Source organism: Octodon degus, unplaced genomic scaffold (genome assembly GCF_000260255.1).
Source record: "Octodon degus isolate 3935 unplaced genomic scaffold, OctDeg1.0 scaffold00008, whole genome shotgun sequence".
NCBI lineage: Eukaryota > Metazoa > Chordata > Mammalia > Rodentia > Octodontidae > Octodon > Octodon degus.
In genome coordinates, this window is record NW_004524584.1 from 18,668,818 (window position 1) to 18,689,963 (window position 21,146).

At 54.3% G+C, this 21,146-nt stretch overlaps 1 protein-coding gene across 2 annotated transcripts; it reads right to left on the reverse strand.

Annotated features, from left to right (window-relative positions):
- Positions 1–1,508: 1,508 nt before the first annotated feature.
- On the reverse strand, positions 1,509–19,390 carry Clptm1l (CLPTM1 like). 2 transcript variants are annotated; one of them, XM_023706505.1, is made up of 17 exons: positions 18,996–19,390; positions 18,317–18,417; positions 16,300–16,489; positions 14,521–14,666; positions 13,449–13,527; positions 11,243–11,360; positions 10,821–10,915; positions 10,125–10,209; positions 7,809–7,912; positions 7,461–7,526; positions 6,618–6,668; positions 5,869–5,951; positions 5,072–5,106; positions 4,401–4,456; positions 4,271–4,315; positions 3,264–3,379; positions 1,509–2,075 (listed from the first exon to the last, which is right to left on the reverse strand). In XM_023706505.1, exons 1-17 carry the CDS (start codon positions 19,155–19,157, stop codon positions 1,991–1,993), a joined length of 1,617 nt encoding a protein of 538 aa, XP_023562273.1. In that variant the 5' UTR covers positions 19,158–19,390; the 3' UTR covers positions 1,509–1,990. The 2 variants fall into 2 exon arrangements, with proteins under 2 accessions (XP_023562273.1, XP_004625325.1); XM_004625268.2 differs by having other exon boundaries at positions 14,521–14,669.
- Positions 19,391–21,146: the final 1,756 nt, after the last annotated feature.

Genomic DNA, 21,146 nt, shown 5'->3' on the forward strand with positions numbered 1-21,146 from the left:
GACTCAGGCCCCATGCCAGGAGTCCTGGGCGCCTGTCCCTTTGCCACAAGTACCTGCTTAGCCACGCAGCTCCTGGCTGTGCTGCCCACAGGCTCCAGACTCCCAGTTTCACACCACATTTTCCTCAGGCAGCATCTGCAAAGAGCTGTGCGGTTCAGGCACAAGAACACTAGACATCGTGGTTCCTGTTCGCCACACCCCAGGGGCAAATCCACGCTCAGGCTCTGTGCAAACCTCACCCCTCAGCCGCTGCCTGCAGTCCCAGCTCCACTGTGTGTCCTGGGTGTGGGCTCTGAACATAGCCAGGGCCCTTGAGCCAGCCCAGTGCTTCCTGATACTCAAGACCCACTCTAGGGGAAGAGGACCACTGTTTCAGGGTTTAGGATTCGTCCAAATTCAGTGTAGCCAAATATGAACAAAATTCTCCAAACATATGAGAAAAAGTACAAGGAATGAGTAGAGAAGGGGAAAAAAGCACACCCGGCATGAGGTTAAGAGACAGGAGTGTGAGAACAGCCGCAGGAGAAAACAGGAAGGTGTAGGCCCCCAGCCTTGCCAGGCTGACCCTGGTTTCCTTGGTTCAAAGTCAGGAGACCTAACTGCTGGGGTGACACTCAGACACTCCTGTCCTGTGGCTGGGCCTCCCTGCCGAGACTGCCCTCAGGAGTCCGTGGGTGGGGTTGAGGACCTGGGGTCTCCACAACTTCACACCCAGGGCCACAAGCTCATGCTGCAGGTCATCTGGCAGACCTCTGGCCAGAGCATGTCGCAGCCCCAGGGAAGGATGCTGCTCACAGTTGTCCTCCCCTGCCCCCAGCCCAGGGCTCTGCATGGCTGTGCTGGCACCACCCTTACCAAGCCAAGGACTGGCATCCCCAGCTCCAGAACTGTGCTTGCGGTGGGGGTTGGAGACTCGGTGGCAACACACCTGTGGTAATCACACTCAGGCCCTGTGCAGTATTTCCCTGGAGTTAGAGACAACTTGGACTCTCTGGTGACAAGGTCATTGCCGGCCCCTTGCCCAGGCCCAAGGTTTGCTGCTTAGTGTGACCTGTCTCCTGGAGTCACACTCAGAGCAGCCCCAAGCAGGCACAGTGCCCAGAGAGAAGGGGACGGTGGCCTCAGCCAAAAGCTGGCTTGTACTTCCAGGACCAAGATGGTGAGAGTGCCAGGCATGCCTTCGGCAGCCTTCTGGAAACAGCGCCTTGGCCAGGACATGGCCACTTCACAGGACATCCCCGTAAGCCCCAGCTCTGTATGTCCCCTCCATATCGCTCCCTCTGGGCATCTCTCAAAGTGGTGCTGTGTGTACGCATGGGATCTGGACAGGAGTTGGCACCATAGCAAAGCTCACGGGTTAATCCAGGGTTGCAAACCCTCGGCACTCACGATGCAGCCACCTGTGTCACTGAAATGTCGCAAAAGTTTGCCACAATGGGCTGATTCGTGGGAAAGAATGACCACAAAATATCTGAAATTCTTTCCACATTATTCCAGGTCAAAAAACATGCCACAGCCAGAGAAATTTATTTTAAAATAGAAACATACATACATTAAGCTTTAAAACAATCAACTTTTGAACAAAAAAGGAAAATGCTGTTTGATCCCAGAGTCTGTGGAATGACCTTCCATATGTCTCAAACTTCATGTAAGGAGCACTTAAAATAACTCGGAATGGAACCCCTACCTCTTCTCGGCCTCCTCAGGCTCCAGTGTCAGGTGGTAGTGGGGGAGCAGGAGACACCAGGTGGCCCTGGGGCTCCTGCCTGAGCGCCATAGGGGTGACTGCCAGCACCTCTGTGCTGGGACACTGGCTCTGAGCGGTTCAGACATCCAAGTGCTCCCACTGCCTCCCAAAGGCAGAAGAGTTCCAGAGGTACAGAGATGTCCAGAGGGATTTGGCAACTTGGAGGAGGTGGCGTCAGGAGTTCCCAAAGCTTCCAAGAATACTCATGGTGCGTGGGCTCTGCTTGTGGCAGCCTGGCAGCGCTCACTCTGCATGGGCCTTCTGAGTGGGCTGCTCCTCGTAAGACTCCCCAAACTCATTCACTCTGCTCTTATCCACAGGATAAAGCCTGCAACACAGAGATGGCGCTCATGGGAACCTAGTGCCACAGGGAAGGCTGCTCATGTCAGTGCTGAGAAGCTCGGGTCCCTCTCCGTAAGGGGATGCAGGCCTGGGTCCAGGTACACACCCCTGCTCTGCTGGGCTCGAGGAGTCTGAGCACTTAGGAAGGGAGCCTGCTGGCCGGAGGTGGTGGACACTGAGGCTGACCCTGAGGGCAGCGTCCTCCCCACTCATTCAGGCCAGGCACCTACAGGTGGTCACTCCTTCATGCAAGACCCCAGGACCTTGCTATAGCTACTCCACACAGGGCCATAGGTCGGTTTAAAGCTCCTGCAGTGCCCTGGGGCTGCCCACGTTATTCCAGAGTCTGAGGGCTGCAGAGAAGCAGGTAGGGATCCAGGCTCAGGGCCCTGTGAAGGATGGGAGCCAATCCCAAGACCAGGCCCCAAGCAGCAGATGCACTGGTCAGCTCTGCACAGTCTTTGTCTACTCCTGCAGTCAGAGAACCATATGGACCTGAACAGGGCACGGCCTCCCTGTGCCCTACCAGAGGGAATGCAGGGAAGGTGGCTATAGCCTGCAAGTGTTCAGAGAAGTGGTACTGCCTGGGGTGGCCTCCAGGGTGGTAGGAAGGAGGCAGGCAGGCAGGCAGAACAAAAGGTGAAGTTTGGAAACCCACTGGCCACCAACAGGGACCCAACACCCATCCCAGAGAGAAGCTCCTTCCTCACCGCAGGACACAGGATGTAGAGTCAGGGCAGCCCTCATGATCATGGTCTCTGCAATGTCCCACACTGTGGGCCAGGCCTGTTCCAGACACCCTGTTCCCCTAGCCCCAAGGAGGGCCGCAAGGAATGCAATTGTCTAGACACCAGCCTGGGTGGGGGAAGGGTGGGTGGGGCAGCCAGGTGGGTGATAGCCCTGCAGACCATGCCCCTACCTGTAGGACACTGTGTTCAGCAATTCTGCTTGACACTTGGCACCCCTAGGGGGCAGGGTGTACCTGGGTGGGGCTCACATCGCAGACCTCTGAAGGAGCCCCAGGCCTAGCTAATCCACAACCCAGGTAGGACACAGTGCTTCCCCACTATGGTGAGGAGGGACAACCCCGTGACATGTTCTGTCACTGGCACTGGAATGCACCAGAGGCAGCCATAGCCTGTACCCGGTCTCCAGGCAGGGCTCTGCCACTCACCATCGCTGGTACAGGTAGACCAGGAAGACCACATCGTCCCGGAAGCAGGCCAGGCGGTGGGACGTGGGCATGGTGATGACGAAGGCGAAGACATCATCGATGAAGGTGTTAAAGGCCTGCAAAGCCAGTGGGAGGTCGTGAGAGTGCACCATCCTCCAATCCTGCTGTTTCTCTATCCGACAGCAAGCGTGCCACAGCAGATACACGTGCAGTCCTTCTGCCGTGACGCTGGCCTGGGGGTGCATACCTGTAACCCCAGCACCCTGCAAGGCTGGGACAGGAGGATCTCGGGTTTGAGCCCACTATGAGCACTGAGTGACTTAGCGAGACCCTGTCTCGGAAATAAAAAATAAAAGGGCTAGAGATATAGCTCAGTGCAAAGACCCTGGGGTCAAACCCCAGGACCAAGGAGGAGGGGGCTCACAAAAAAAGCAAGGAAAGCAAAGTCCTAGCAAGAAGAGAAAAACCACAAGCAGCAGCAGGGCAGGGTGGAGCTACGGCAGAAGGGCAGAGGGACTGCTCACCCCACTTGGGAAAACGGAAAACCACACTGAGTTCTAACACAGCTCAAGACTATGCTGAGGCCAGGGTCACACTGCCACTGCCCAGCACTGCACGGAGTACTGGGCATGTTGGGGGTCCAGGTCTGCTGTCCCAGACCCCGCGTTACTGGGCAGGGTGGCTGCACTGTGATAATGTTTAAGAGGCCTGGCCTTTCACTCTCTCCAACTGCAGTGACAGTTACTCTGTGGCTCTTCATATTTTCTTAAAAGACTTCTACATATTTTTCACAAAAAGAACAGGACTGGGAGAGCGCAGTGGAAAACACTGGTAATCCTAGCTACTCAAGAGGCTGAAGCAGAAGAATCCCAAGTTCAAGAGCAGTATGGGCAACTTAGATCCTGTCTCAGAAAGAGCTGGGGTACGTAGTGAGCCCGGGACTTCACCCTGGGACCAAAGACAAAGGACCTAGCGGAGCTCTGCTGGCTGGTGCGCCAAGCACTGACCTTGTAGGTGAAGGCCTTCCAGGGCAGGTGCGCCACTGACTTCATCTGCAACAGGGAGAGGGGCTTCAGGTCAGTTGGGGCACTGGGAGACACAGTACCCTGCCCACACCAGGACACACATGAGCCTTACCTTGTAGTTCACAAAGAGCTGGGGCAACATGAAGAGAAAGCCAAAAGCGTAGACTCCTGTGCGGATAGACAGTGCCATGGGAAGGGCTAGCACACACCCTGCCGCCACACCACCCCAAGGATGGCCGCAGCAATCGTGGCAGACACTGCCACGTGCCCACTGGCTTCTGTGAGGGTCAAGCAAAGCTGGGCACAGGATCCACTCGGGGTTGTGAGGACTTGGCCTCTGGCCCCACAAGGCTCAGCTGGGGGCCAAGGCTGGGACCCACTCAGGGAGCAGGGCTGTGCAGGACCCCCTGATCCACAGCGGAAGATTGGCCCTTATACTTGTGGATGTCTCCCTAGAAGGACACACAGCCACCCTGAGGAGGAGGGGCCCTACAGATGCCTGGTGCTGGGGCAACACACAGGATATGGGCAGATCTCCCTCGAGACCTCCCACACAGGTGGCAGGTCACACTATGGCCTAAGGGTCTGAGTGGCTCCGGGGGTCAGATGTCTGAAGGCCATCGGGGTGCAGATCTCCCATTCCCAGGAGGAACAGACTGACTCCGCAGGCACAGGGAGCCAAGCAGGGCAGAGGTGCACACAGGAGTGAGTCAGCCTCAAACCATGGGCAGTGTGCGGGTGCAGGAAAGGGAGCATGTTACCAACAGGAAACCCAGGACTCACCATTTACGAAGCTGTTGATGAGCCACGAATACCAACTGAAAGGGGAAGAAAGAGTCATGCCCTTAGGGAAGCTTGGGCCCCGTTGGTAGATGTCTGTTACATCAGTAAAACACTTCCATGAGACACCTATAGGACACCAGGCTCTCTGGGCCCTGAGATGAAGTGGATATCAGCACCCCGTCCCCTCACTCTGCTCAGGCTCAACCTTCCCAGGAACCTGGCTAGACCAGAATCTGCCTGAAAGCCCAGCCATGAAAATGTGGGCTCCTTCAACACAGAAGAATGGCACAGCTCACTGCCCACAGACAGCTGGCAACACGGTATCCCACCATACTTGTCCCACCCAACCCGGCCTCCTCACCCTCCATCTCCCCCTTGCCTAGGGTGGTACCACCTGTCCCTGCTACTCTGACCCAGGGTCAAGTCTCTGCCCAGCCCTGCTGTGAATTCGCTAGCAGAAGCCCTAAGACCTGCAACCACCAGTTTGTAATGGCTTTCTCCCTTTCTCCATTTTGCTGGTCTGTCTGACCTGTTTTCCACAAGAGCTGGAACAGGACAAGCTGCCTCTCCAGACGACGCAGGGCGACACATGCCTTGCTCTTATCGCCGGCACAGTCCCAGATGGCTCTTCATGAGCTCTGTCACCTCTACCTCACAGAGGACAGGGACGACTGTGCCCAAATGCCTGCTGAATTGGTGTCCCCAGCACTTAGAGCCGGACCTGAGCTCTCCCATGGATGTGTGCTTGCAGCGCAGTACAGAAGGCACCACGATGCGCAGGGCTGGCGCCCACCTACCTCTTATACTTGATGTTGAGGAGCGAGTAAACAGCACCCCCGACACACAGAGGGTACAGAAGGTAGGACAAGTACTTCATGGCCTGTAGGACAAAGCCAAGCCCGTTACACCTCAGCATGCGGATGTGATGTGACATTGGCAATGGCAGGAACCAAGCCATCACTATGTCATTTGGGACCCGTGGGACAAGGACCTGAGGGAAGCTACACTCTGACCCAGCACACAGGATGCCACTGCAGGCTGTAGGTGCCAAGCCAGGGACTTAGTGGGTGACAGTTCCATTAGCAGCTGTGCTTCCCCTGATCTCAGTTTCTCTCCCATCTCAGTACAAACTGAAACCCAAACCAATGAGCATTAAGCCAGAACCAAAACCATCCTATGTGGAAACTGTTCACTCTGAGCCCTGCAGTCCCCTGCAGTCCCCTGCAGCCCTGCAGCACGGGGGTGAGAGGGAAGCCAGACCATAGCTCCTGCTGCCCCCTCAGGGCTGCCCAGCCCCAGCAGCCACAGCAGGCTGTGTGAGACCCAGTGACACCATCAGGGACCTTCCCAGGTGCATGGGCAACATGGCCTGGCTGCGCCACGAGGCTGGGAGCTGGGAGGCTTGGCAGCTGCCCCTTTCCTGTAAGAAATGCATCCTGCATGCTCACTCCTGGGGTCCCTGACCCGGATGGCCCAAGCCACTCTACAGGGAGACACTTCCCACAGGACAGTGTCACAGGCTTGTGCCCCAAGTCACCGGGCTTACCTGCGTGTCATACTCCTCAGTCTTCCTCTCAGACTCACTGTAGGTGCCAAACTGTGGTAGAGCAAACATAAGGTCAGCTTACGGGGGAAGGACTCTCAGCATGGCCAGGCAGGGACCATCACTGACAGCACCTGGGAGGTGTGGGCTGCAGCCCCACTGTAGGCTGGGGACCAGATGGGCCACATGCATGGGGCTGCCTCTGCCTCGCTCCACAGGGCTGACTGCTGAGTCTGCCCACTCACCAGGGCCACACAACACACCCAGGGTGCTATTTCTGCAGCAGAAATACTTCACATAGAGGCAGTCCTGACCAGCTGGGTGTGGTGGCACATGCCTTCACCAGCCTGAACTACACAGTGGGCCAGCTGGGATGCAGGCCCTTGTGTCCTGTGGTGCAGCGTGTGTCTTGTGCTAAACCACGAGACATAATGAGCAGCATCCCTGCCTGGACAACGCTCACACTGTCAAGGGTGAGATCGAGGGCCATCACGGCAAGCATGCCCATGCGCAGGAACATCAGGTACTAGCATCTGACCCATCCTTGCCCTACAGAGGAGACTCATCGCTGAGCAGCCCAGGCTGGGAGCCTAAGCATGCAGGCCAGACCTTACTCTGGAGGGGATGGTAGATGGAGGGCTACATAGGTGAAGCCAAGCCTGTGCCAGCCGGCAGCTGAGACTACCAGCACCACACACGTGCCCCTGGGTGCCAGGCTGCAAACAGGGTGCAACAGCGAGCCCTGCCATGAAGGTCAGGCACTGTCTGGGGCACAGCAGGAGACAGGAGATCCCTGGTGAGTGCAAGCAGCTGGCAGAAGATGAGGACAGGCAAGACTGGACCCACCTGTAGCGCAGGCCTCAGGCCTCTCCAGACCACAGTCATCTTTAAGGCCTTCTTCACCTTCCAGAGCTGAGGGGAAGTCAAGGCACTGCAGTCAGCATTCTGAGATGCCAGCTTCATTCCTGCCAGCCTGCCCCACCTTGTACCTCCCAGGAGGCCACCATCTCAATGTGGTCATGCCACCCAGGCCAGCCATGCCCAGCTGCCCGCTTCCCAGAATCCTTGACTGCACAGGAGGCCAGTCCTTGGGATGGTGCCCAGGGCCACACAGCTCAGGCTGGGAGCTGATGACCAAGGCAGAGGCCAAAACCTCATGTGGCCCCCAGCAACCCCAGGGGGCTCAGGACTCACCTCGATGGCAGCCCCAACACCGGCCGGGACCAGCACTAGCAGGCTTGTCTGCTCATCTAGCAGGAACAGGAAGATGACCACAGTGCTGAAGCAGCGCCAGAGTACTGGGGACAAGAGGCGTGGTGAGGGTGGGGTCACCTGTCCCTGCACAGCATCCTGCTTGCCCACCTACAGCCCTGCACCAAGGAGCTGGGCTGCAGGGTGGCTCCACAGGGCAGAGCGGGCTCAGCACCTCCCAAAACAAGAGTAATGTGAATAATTACAAACTCTGAAAAGCACCCTAGAAGATTGGGAAAAGCCAGAGATGGCAGACGGCGGCAGCCCACTGAGATGCCCGTGAAACACAGTGAGCCGTGCGGGAGGCAAGGGGATGGATGGCGGCTTCCCTCACCTCACCTCTCCTGACTCGATGCTTGGCTCCAGGCTTCTTTGCTAAGCTGCACTTTTTCCTTCTCAAGTTGTACTTTGAAATCTATTCTGCATGTTCTGCCTTCCGCAAGGCCTGGTGCATGGAGGTGGGCGGGGTGTAGGCGTTTGATCAGTCTCCTAGGAGACTCGTTGGCACCGAGGGGCCACCACCACTTGTCTTTGAGCAAAGGAGCTGCCTTTCATGTCTGAGACCTCTGTGGGTCTAAGCCTCAGAGTCAATTTTTTTTTTTTTTTTGTAAAGGTCTATTAGTTCAAGCTGACCTCAAACTGTTATCCCCGTCTCAGTCTCTGGAGTGCTGGGTTATAGGTGTGTGCCACTATGCTGCCTACTGTTCTAACCATCAAAAAGAATTTCATTTTTGAAGAGAGATGTCTGTATTATTTATTTTTATTTTTACCCTTTTTTTTGGCGGAACCAGAAGTTGAACTTAGGCCCTTGTGCTTGCCAGGCAAGCACTTATTCTACTGAGCCACCTCCCGGCCCCAGAGATATCTGTTTTATACCAAATAATTAGATCCAAGGGACTTTAAGCTTTTAATAGTATAATGAATCATTTCAATTTTCTGTTATTTTGACTTATTTACTTATATAATATTACGCTATAATTTATTGTACTTATTTTATCATCTTCAGTATTTTCATAAGATGCTTTTCTATTTTATGAAAAATTAAAAATTCTGTAACAAAATAAGACGCTAAAGTCAATACACCATGTATCGCTGCCTTCAAAGTAGTTATTTGAAGTACAAGACAAAGAAGGCTCTTACAGAGAAGAAAAAAGCCTAATAGCACAAAACTTTCTTTTCAATGAACTGAGAGACAAGTAGTATAACTGAAAACGTGTTAGAATATTTGAAGACAATGGACTACTGGATAATCTGGAGAATTATTTGGACTTTGTCATAGTTTGTGTCTGGATGGCCCCCACAATTGGGGGGCGCATTTCTACAGTTTGAGACTGATTCATGGACCGATGCTGGGATTATGGGTGTGAACGCTAGGCCTGCCCCGGGGCGGGGGGCCTACGTGCAACAGAAAAGAGGGAAAAAGGCAGAGCTCTCGGCTTGCTCTCTGCTGCCTCTCCCTTTTGTTCTTGCTGCTTTTGCGGTTTTCTGCTGCCACCAACTGCTGCCCTCTGCCATGTGCCACTCTGCTTTGGAGCCAGCCAAGTATGGACGGAAACCTGCACAAACTGTGAGCTAAATAAACCTTTCCTTTCTTAATTCTGGGCATCGGGTAGTTTGTCTTAGCAACGAAAAGTAACCAAGACTTCTCCCTAGCCCTGTTTATCTGCTCTACACAGCATACACACACGTGCAGTTTCTTATGTAACAAAACCATGGGACAGTCGTGTGTCTGACTTACTGAACATTATGTTCTCAAGCTGTGTCTACTCCCTGCAAATGCCTGAAGTTCATCCTCCTTCGAGGCAGAGCAGCACTCCATCTGCGTGAACACCATACTTCGCATATCCGCTCCTCTGCTCATGGACACTGATACTATTGCCTAGACCTGCTCCCAACATCTAACTGACCAGACAGCACAGAGACGTGCCCTGCCCATCTCCCTTCACACCCGTATCCATCCTGACTCTGCTGCCCCCGGCCCCTCTGCTCAGCAAGCAGAAGCCACCAAGCCGAGACAGGCCTAGGTTCTCGGCCCATGTCCCTGAAGGGTCCTCTGGAGCCCAGGCCAGTGGCCTCCACCCCGGGGCTCTGCCTCTCATTTCCTCCCTGGGCTTCCGAGGTGCGCCCGTGATCACGGAGACAGCAGGCGGGCTCAGCCATCTGGTCCAGAGCCGCCTCCCCAGGGAGCACAGCCAGGTCACAGGACCCCAGGAGCCCTCGAAGGACATCTGCGTGCAGGCCAAACCTCTCCAGGCCTACCTGCCTTGGTGGACATTCCAATCATGCTCTTCTTTTTCTTCCAGAAACTGATGTCATTCTTAAATGCCAGAAAATCAAAAAGGAGCTGCAAAAAGGAGGATAGCTCTGTCACTTGAACCCAGTACATGAGCCTACAAGCAGGCTGGGCCCAAACCCAGGCCTGGCAGGACAAGTCCCACCTGTGCCTGCTCCACATGCCACAGTCCAAGGCGGAGGGGCTTTGGTGGGTACTGCCACACTCATGCCTCAGGTGCTTTCTTCCACACCACACTTCCGGGTGCCTGCCCCATAGCAGCTCACACTTGGGGCCCCTCCTTTGAACACACAGCAACGTCTGCTCCCACCTTGGTTAGGGCAGCTCGGGCTCCTGATAGAATCCCCACCCTGACCACATTTATGCCCAGTGCACAGTCATGCTGCTGGCTTCCCAGAACCTCTGGCATCTGGCTGCACACACAGGATGGATGGCCTTCCCAGGTTCAGTGGGCCTTATACTCTGCAAGGCCACTCAACTCTGGCTGCCTAAAGTATTCTGCAACCTAGTTTGAAAACAGCCTTCAGCATCAGTGAAGAGCCCCGTTTTCTGACCCATGAGGGCACTCAGAATAACAGCTGTAGAGCCCAGGAGAGCTGGGCTGACGGACACGGGATGCTGGTACCCACCCGCAGGGCCTGTGCCTCTAAGTGCCCACTCACGTGGAAAGCTGCAACAAAGAAGGTCAGTGCCAAGAAGTATAAGTTGGTATCCACAAAAATGCCCTTCACTTCATCAGCGTCCTTCTCCGAAAACCCTGCCATGAAAGAATACATATATCTGATGCAAAGAAATCCCAATCTTTTTGGTACTAGGGATTGAACTCAGGACCTTGCACTTGCCAGGGAGGCACTTATGCTGCTGAGCTATCTCCCCAGCCCTAGAAATCCCAAGCTTGCCAGCAGTGAGAATGCACCCAACCCAACTCACTGTTTAAAGTATTCTGTTTCAGATAAGGCAAATTTCCAGACAATCTACAAGGTATTTTAACAGAGGTACCCAGAGACGAGATGCTGAGACTTCTGACTAAGGAGCATGCACAACCCATGCCAGCAGGTGGAGGTGGAGGGAACCTGGAACCCACCGAACTGCTGCAGGGAGTACACAGCATCCTGCATATGGATCCAAAAGCGCAGCCGCCCCAGTGAGATCTTGTCATAGGACACAGTGAGTGGCAGCTCAGTGGTGGAGCGGTTGATGACCTGTTAGGACAGCAGCAGGGGTGAGGACCTGGTCCTGGGGACCGAGTGCACAGATGGGGACCTGGAGAGCTGAGGCCATGCACACCTCAGCCTGTGAGGCTCCAGGGGATCCCACCCCACACAGCCCACCCACCCACAGTGCAGGAGGACACTGCTATCTCCTACATCCATGTCAGCCACAGCGGGCCTGGCAGCAGTTTACCACAGTGTGACCCTTCTGCTCACACTGAGCCTTCCCCACAGGTCACTGTCCAGGGTGGGATGGGTGTCCTGCTACACCACCTGCCTGTAGCTTTCTCCCGAGTGCAGTGCTCTTGGCCATTATCTGAGTCCCACATATTCTTCTGACACATGCCTATGTGCCCCGGGCTCAGCCCATTACCCCCAGAGTGCCCTATGTCTCTCTAGGCTATACAGCCCTAAAGCTACAAGGGACAGGTAGGCCACTAGGATCTGCCAGGAAGCTACCAGTCCACAGGGTATGGGTGGGGCAAGCTGAGCTGAGTCGCCCGCTGACAGAGCCCGAGATCTTGAAGGGCAAGTGAGTGCCCTGACCTGGGGTGGAGCTTTGGGGACAGTCACAGGGATGGTGAACTTTGACAAGAGGTGATCTGTATGCCCATGTCCTCCAGTTCAAGGGGCTGCAGCTGCCCCAGGCTGCAGTCATGCTCCACGCGGAGCACAGCATGATCTGGTGCAGCTGCCTGGCTCTTGCCCAATTCTGCACCAAGCACCCTGGTATCTGGGGCGTGGTGGATCAAGGGCCCGAGCACCCTGAAGCATGCCAGGGTCAGTTAGGCACAAAGCTGAGCACCGGGGCTCAGCCACTTGGTGTAGATGCCAGTGTGGAGGCTGTGCTGTGGAGGGCTGGCAGGCCTTCAGGGACCTGCAGGCCATCCATTCTGGGGATGTCACTTGCCAAGGTGGTGCCTCCCTACCTGTCAGCTATAGTGCCAGTGATGTGGCTGTTCTCTGTGTCAGCACTGCTCTGGGAAGTCTGATGGCTCAGGAAAAGCCTGCTATGACAGGCATACTTCTAAACTGGGACAGGGCTGTCCCAGACCCAAGGCTCGTGGCTGCTCAACATGAGCCTCCTTTAGGATGCAGGGATCTGCCTGTGCTGCTAGAGCCTCCACCTAGGGTGATCACTGCAAGCAGCACTGGGTCCTTGCACAAGCAGGGCTGCACCACGCTGTCTGCTTCCTCGGAGCCTATGCACCCTCTGCGCAGGGCTGTGCAACCTGCCTGTATGTGCTGGTAGAGTCCGAGTGCCCGTAGCGTTGCAAACGTGGCACAGCATGCACCAGAAGGAACAAAGGGAAACTGAGTTGGGGAAAGGTGGGGCTGGGGGGTGGCGTGATCACTCCACCTGGCCTACAGGCCACACAGGTAGAGCACGCAGCCAGGAAAGCAGCACAGCCTGCTCAGTGGCCCAGAGTATAAGCAGACATCCCAGAGGGTCTGTTCCACCTGGGACCAGCTGTGCACCATGGCAAGCACCTTATTCTCCGAGCCTCAGCTCTACCACTCTCATGACAGGCAGGCACCCCAAGTGTGCTCCTCAGCAGAGATCCCAGCCAGAGCTCAGCCTTGCCCAGAACATCCTGGCTTTGAAACAAGGGAGCTAGCTGTGGGTGACAGTACTATTGGGGCGTCCCTGAAGTGCTGAGTGTGGGCTAGGCAGATAAACACCGTTAAACATTAGCCATCACCATTCTTGCTTCCAGTCAAAGGTCAGCTGGTCTTTCTTGCTGCCTTTGGCATGTGGAATGATCTCTCTCACCCCGCAGTCTCGCCTCACACCCAGGACCCACAGCGCCCTCTGGGGTAGGCCCTCTGTGGAGTCAGGCCAGGGAGGCCAGCTGCTCAAAATGCTTCTGAGTATGTCCCAGCTGCACCACCAGAGGAGCTGCTCAGACAGAGCTCCGGTGCTGTACCCAGCTCCTAACGATGTCCTCTTGGAAACCCTCCCCAGGGAGGGTGGCGCTGGGGCCATGGCCACCTCGCTGCTGTAGACTGCATGTCCCACCCCCACATGAACAATGCACTGAGGACGATCCCTGCTGGGACCTGGGGGAGGAGACTCACCATCAGGTCCTTCACACGGTTGCTCAGCTGGTCAATAAACAGGATGGGGAGGTAGTGTACTGTCTTCCCCAGCTGGATCCTGGGACGGAAGCACAGTGTTCCTGTCAGCGTGCACACCTGTACCCTTGGGGGTGAGAAGCACCCAGAACCAGGGTCCTGGAGATATCCCAGTTCCCACTGTATCTGACCACATCTTGGACACTGTAATTCCAGGATGTGGCCTCTCCATATGGAAATGAGGTAATGGAGGTGAGGTGGGAAGCCCCCCAGTCTCCAGTGCTGGGGCACCAGGGGCACAGTAGTACACAGGGTCTGGCACCCATCTGTGCACAGACAGAGTGACCTGAGAGGCAGCAGGGAACAGGGAGAACACCCACCTGCCATTCCAGGAAGGATGTGAACTGCCCTGTGGGACTGGGGGTATGCCACTACGTGGCCTCTCTGTCCCTTTCATGCTTTAAACTGAGTGGACAAATTACATGTTCAAAAATAGTATGTAGTCTTAAAAGAAAATGCCCTGAGACAGCACCACAGGGGTACTAAGGTGATCAAGACATGCAACCTCACAGTAGCCACCCCCAGAAGCCACGACGTGGCATGTGTGTCTCAGCACAGGGCTCGCTTAAGTGTGGGAAAAGGGCAATACTATCCACCCCTCATGTCACAGAGATGTTTAACACAATGCTATGTGATTCTAGGTCATGACCTAAAGATGAATTTTTAAATAGATTTAGATGAATCAAGTAAAAATCTCCCTGTGCTTCTTGACCCAGATGTCTAGAGACAGGGCAAAGTCACAAGGGTGGCCACACCCAGTCACAGCGGGCCACGCCTGACCTTACACTTCCCTGCTGAGGGCAGAAGGGCAAGAGATACCTATTGGAGCCTCACAATCTCCCAGTCTCCCGGCCCTCAATCAGCAGGGGTTCATGGGAGATGGGCCATGGGATGGGGGCTGCAGACAAGGTTCGGGGCACAAGCATGCTTCACACTGCCTTGGAAGTGCTGGCCCAGGCCTCAGAGGCTCCTCCCACTGCTTTGTCCTCCTCAGCGGGTCCCATGAGACACTCACATCTTCATGTACCGATGCACGTCGGCAGGCAGTGAGGATCCATCAAAGACAAAGTCATCCACCATCACGTTCAGCGTCAGCCTGGGTCTCCAATGAGAGACGGGTTCATCCAGAGCACTTGATGGCTTTTTCTCAGCTTCAATCTGCTGCTGCAAGAGACAAACAGATCCACACTGGGCAGACACCCTTCAGGATAGGCCTAGTGAGCCCAGTCCGGGTGCCATAGCACCCCAGGCTGCGGGTTCCCCCAGGTCTGATCACACGGTTCTTGCTCCACAGTCACGTGTTCAGGAGTTACAATGACTCTGCTTTGGGGTCCTCAGACTAAGCAGGCCACCCTGGGAGTCGAGGGGCAGAGCTCAGGGACCCTCGCAGCACAGTGAGGGGCTGGGGCTGTGAGACTGCCATGGAGGCATCGCCAAGCCAGCAACCACAGTGCTCTGCAAGGAGATGGCAAAGACAGAAACTGAGCCACAGAAAAACTCCACTCATTACAGTGGGCACACTTTCAAAGCAGTACTATATTATCCGTTCTAACAACCATTCACCTGTGACAGTTTACATTAGCAAGGGTCTTCCAAGAGCCAATAACACATGCGTCCTCAGCGTCTGCTACACCCCTAAAGCCACTCCACACCACTTACCCTCCAGGGACAACCCCCTCAACAGAAGGTCCTGGGAGGACCATGTTTCCAAGAAAGAGGAGGGAGGCTGGCAGATGAGGGTTCCTCCCAAAGAGAATGGCAAGTGAGGGCCAGCTGGAAAAGGGTTTTCAAAACCTGTTCTTTACCTGAGATACCTATCTCCTTGTGCTTAGAAGAATTTCAGACCCCTTCCAGGGAGCTGCTCAGATTTGGGAATCAGCTCACTTCCACCCAATCTGATACAGATGAGGCTTTCCTTTGTTTTGTGTGTGGCCCCAAGAACCATCCCTCAGGATTTTCAGCTATTCTTTGCCCAAATAGCTTTCTACCAGTACATAACGTGGAATGCACACCACTCTCCAGTCTTGAATTATAAGCTTAGAATAAAATCCAGCTGCCCAGGCTCATATCTACCACAGCAGGAGCACAAACCACAGTGGTGATGACAGCAGAGAGCACGTAGGCCCTGTCCTAGGGATGCAGAGGGAAGTTCCCCCCACTGCAGCCTGAGGGGGAACATAGGTAAAAAATGCTAGCAGTCCTGAGATAGTGGCGTCTCACTTCCAAAACAAGGAGGTGTATAGAAGGCCTTGTGCCCTGGCTGCAGGCGGAATACTGATTACCTGGCATTCCCGAAGCAAGAAAGCACCTGCTGAGGACAGCTGTCAAACTACAGGCCTCTAGGTATAGAGAAAATCTGGCTCTTTGTTAACTGATTCCTTATTTACCCATTCTCTATAGTTGCTGTTCCATGAAACGCATGCTATCCTCCCTGTGTGTCTTGCTGGCTCATTAAAAAGAGGCCAACCATGGAGGTTGTCAAGCCAGTGCACTAGAGACAGGTCTCCTCCTGGTGCCCCTGTACCCTGAAAACTGTCTCCGTTTTGTTTATTCCTTGTCCTTCCCTTTAACAGGTAGCTAAGGGCCTGATCAGGCCTCAGCAGAATTTATCTACAGACCTTTTGGAAGCTACTCAGGTAAAAGATATACACACCAGTCACACTCAAATTGCTCTACTCTCCAGCAAAAGTTCTAATGCCCTCCACACCAGCTACCACGTAGGACACGTGTGTGCAAATGCTGCATGAGAGACATGAGCTCAGTGCTGGCTGTGGGTGTTCTGCGAGGTCCCTACCTGCATAGCAGACTCTCCCGTGAGCAAATTGATCTCTTCTGGCTTGGGGATCATGTACGTGGTCAGAGGACTGACCAGGTGCACCTGCTTCCCATCATGCCAGGGCAGAATCCCAGAGTGATGCAGGAAAATGTAGGCATACAGCGTCCCATTGTTTCTTGTTTTCTTTGGTACAGAAACATTAACTGTCCTAAAACAGAAGAAACAGTCATCTCAAAAATGTGTATTACAGTCCGCTTATATAAATGTGCACACTGCTCAGACGTCTTTGGAGATCATACTGTCCCACCTCAACTCATTTTAGCTAAGAGCTACTAAAAATGAAACCACCTGCCTGTGTGACTTTAAATACAGACATGCCCTGAGCATTCCGAGACGCATGGACACTTCCAACTGGAGGTGACAACCAGAACTGCTGCCCCCACCTCACAAAGGTCAGACAGGTCACCAACTTGCAGGGCAGCGCAGGCAGCAGACCAGCTGATTTCGACAGCACCAGAAGTAATACAACTCAAAACTCACAAAGCCAAGCCCACACCCCAGGCTCTTGCAGTAAGAGCAACTGCACGTGCTGCAAGGACTTCTCCGCACGACAAGGAATGCGCAGAAATATTCAATGTGGGTGTTTTTAAAGAAAAGACAGTAGTCAGGGCTGGGGAGATAGCGCAGTAGAATAAGCGCTTGCCTCGCAAGCACAGGGTCCTGAGTTCAATCCCCAGCACCACAAAAAAAAAAAAAAAAAAAAAAAAAAGACAGTAGATCGTAAGCCACATGTGACAGACTTTCTGGCCTCAAGGTGGCCATGGCCCTCAACCTGAGTGGAGACGGCTCAAGCACCAAGGAACACCTGCTGCTCCTGACTACAACCTCAGGCGTGCTTCTTCCTCTCTTCCACAACTCCATAGAAGAGTTCTGAGCAAGCCCTGCTACAAGGAGAAACACACAGGAATGCCAGAGGTCTCACCCTACACACAAGGGGATCTCTTCCCCTGTGCTGGGCTTTACTAAAGCCCAAGCTCCACAATGGTATTTCCAGTGAGTGCAAGGCTCTGGGGCAGGCTTGGAAACAGCTGCACACATGTTCTCCTCCCCTGAGATCAGACACCAAGACCCTCACTATCTGTCCTAGCTGCCCTCCAAAACTAGCACAGGTCTGGCACAGAGAGTGGTTATACCTAGGAAACAGAGCTCAATGAGGGCACCTCTGGACCCTGACAGATGCGGGCTGCTAGAACAAAACAGACAAGGGCCAGCATTCTCGGCTGCACCACAAGAGCCTTACAGTGTGTCTAAACTTGCCAAAGTCACTGCTAATGGCCAGGTGGAACCAGCCTGGTTGACAAAGTGCTGCTCACCCAGTGCATGGTGGCAGCTTTCCAGGGAGCACTGGCTACCTAAGACACATGACACTTCCACGCAGTGCACATGGCAGAAGGTCAGATCTTGAGTAGTAGATAATTTTTACCATCATTCTTTTTTTTGTCTTTTTGACACAGGGTCTCATCACTATGCAGTTCAGGCTGACCTTGAACTATCCAGCCCAAGCTGGCCTCAAATTCAGGGCAATCCTCCTGCCTGAGCCTCCTGAGGACCCCACCACACCTAGTTCCTTGATCAAATTTTAAAAAATTAGAATTGTATATGAAATGCTAAAGTGTACATTAATTTAAAAGTTAACATATTTGTATAATACTTGATCTTTTATGATTTTCTACACAACTTTTTTCTCCACTCTTATTTCGCTTCCCCCGCAACCCGAACTGGGAGTCCAACCTCGGACCTCACTCTTGCCAGCCAGGCACTGTACCACTGAGATCACCCGTATTTCTTTCCTTTACTCCTAGCTCGAGGGAACTACCTCACCAGGTGATGTGGCACCTGCTTCTCTGGAGATTCTCCAGCTGCAGGCACCACACATTCATCATGTAAGAGCATGAGCTACTTCCTAAGTGACTAGCCCACCACCTGCTGCTTTCAGTCTGAACGTGATACACACAACGCTAACATTAATTCCTACCTTTCAAACTTGGACTCCACGTCAAAGTCTTCTACGTTCAAGACTAGGTCCACGTTGTTCTCACCACCAAGGCTGGACCTCGTAGTAGTGTACACGCTCAGCTGGAAAGATTGGCAACAAAGTTAGTCTCCAGGCACTTTCCCATGGCCCAAGCGCTCTGATGGATCCCTAGAGGCAGGGTTCCAGAGTAGGGAGGGGTATGGTATAACGTGTCTGCTACAGGAGAGGAACATGCCAAAGTGTGAGGCTGGCCATTACCATAGGCTGGGGGAAAACTATCTGACGGGAGCCACAGGGAGCAGCACGTAGGAGTGCCTGCAGCATAAAGGACCAGGAGGAGCCATAACAGCACACCTGGCATTGACACTAGTGACAAGGGGCAGCACCTGCAGCCCACAGTACACAGACGAGGAGAAACGCAAGCTCTTTTCACTGGGGCCACCAGAACACCAGCAGGCTGTGGTACTGGTGACAGGAAGTCAGAGCCCCGATCTCAGCTCTCACTGGGCCACCAAGACATGCAGCTGTAGCACTGGTGACAGATGGACAATGCCCAGAGCCTGAGTCCCGACACCATCTCTCACTGGGGCCGCAGGGGCCTCCGGACTGTGGTACTGGTGACAGGTGGACAGCTCAAACTGAGGAGCGACCGCCGCCCGGACCCACCCGCGGCGCTCACCTGCAGCTTGGGCCGCCGCGCCAGGTAGGGCTGGATGCAGTTGGCGTCGCCGGTGCAAGGGCGAGTGTAGACGATGCCATACATGACCCAGCAAGTGTGCACCACGTACACCACGAACACGCCCACCACCAGGCTAGTGAAGGAGCTGCGGCCGCTCCACATGGCGCCGCCGTCCGCCGGCCGAGCGCGCTGCCGCGCCCGTCCCCTGCAGCCGGCCGCCCCTCACGGAAGAGCCACTGTGAGCCGCCGCCACCGTAGCGGGGGAACGAACGCGCCGCGCGAAGGCCGCCGACCGTCCTGCATACTCTCACCACCTACACCTGGCGCGGCGGGATTCGCCGGCCGCTGCTTCCGGGCCCCTGTCCGCTGCCGGAAGTGGACGCCCGCGCGGTCCCTAGAGAGCAGGAATCACCGGTCACTGCGCACGCGCAGAGGTTCATCTAGGCGCAGCTGTGACATCACCCTCCCGCGCCGTCTTCCCGGCGTGCCCCGCGGTAGCCGGGCACTAGGCTGGTTTGAGAGGCTGCCGGGTGAAGGCGTCGTGGGTGTGCGCGTGGCTGAGTCGGGTGTAGGGGTCTGCGGGGTACGGTGGGTGCCTGTGGGGCCCACCCCTCGCCTGGGGATCCTCCCCCTACAACATGCACAGACTCGGTTTACAGGCCGGGCCACAGAGGCGACAAGCAGGGAGGCGCTGGGGGAGGCGGGAGGGACGATGCAGAAAATATGCTGTGAAGTGTGGGATTGTGTCCAAAAGTTAAGAAAAAAGAAATGGACCTCAGATTTACAAACACACGATTTCGCTTGTGTGTGTGTGTGTGTGTGTATTTGTGTATGGGGTTCTGTTTCATTGTTGGTCACAAAAATCAGAATGGTTAAAAGGAGAGCAGAAATTCTTTCCTGAGCTTTAGTGTTTTCTGACGGCTAAGATGCTACACAGATGTAGGGTCGCGACCTGAGTTGTCCTAGAACCGATTTAGAGGCTCCGTTTGCTAAAAAGCACTGATTTCTCTGGAACCTGCAAATGCACACGTAAGTAGGATGAAGCTTGCTGTTTCTGCCTCCGTTTTGAGTCCCTTATTATCTTGAAGTTTGATTTAGGTTCCTCCTCAGCGCTGCACATGAGCATGTTACTCAGCTGAACGGTGTGTATAAGCTAGATTTATCAGTCCCCAAATTTTAAAAAAAAATATTTATTTGGTACAGGACCTTGTTATGCAGTTTGGTCTGGTATTGAACCTCTTGTCTCAGCCTTCCTGGCACTGGGATTGCAAGGGCACACCACCACACCTGGTTTTGGGGCGGCACGCCGTGCCTGGGGTTCCAGGGCCTGTACAGAATGCGGTGTTGGGGAATGAACCCGGGTCCTTGCACTTGCCAGGCAGGCACTCAGACCACTGAGCTGTCTCCCCAGCCCCAGTTCCCAAATTTTATGTAACCTATTTCGTCCCACTTTAAGACTGCATGTCCCAAGATAAAAGAGTAGCTAGGCTACTTACAAGATTTTCAGGGACAGTTAATTGCCAAAACGTCCTGTTCTAGACCCTCTGGAGCACGCCTGGAAATCAGTCATTGCTCTAAACCTCAAGTCACCTTCAGCTCCGGGAACAGTAGAGCCTGGGAGACGTAACCATGATGAAGTCCCTCCCTAAAGTGAGCAGTTACTCCTTGATAAACTGAGGCTGCCAGCCCCTCATGCTGAAGTCGTTGATTCATGGGACCTAGATAGAGACCCTTGAGGTCACTACTTCTGGAGCCACCTTGCAGAAGCAGAATGAAGAGTGATGACCAGACCAGGCTTGGCCATTACTGTGTAGTTGGGCCCACCTTTTGCTCTCTTTCTCTATACAAACGTAAGCGTGGTCAGACTTCTTGAAGTTGGGGCTAAGGACATCTGGTTCCCTTGTTATTTCCACCGTAGCTACAGTGATTAAATTCCTTTCCTGCTTCACGATTTTTGGGGGCAGGTGGGCTCCAGTAAGTTTGCAAAATTTTCAGCCCCTGGTCTGCATCAGTTTTTTTCGACCACTGAAATTACCTTGATCCTGCTCATCTGAGAGAAGGTTGCTTTTACTGTAAAAGCCTGGGACCTACCTGACCTTGGCAGAGCACAAGAGAGGCTCTGGCTTTAGCTCACCTGTGTTTCTCTGTTCT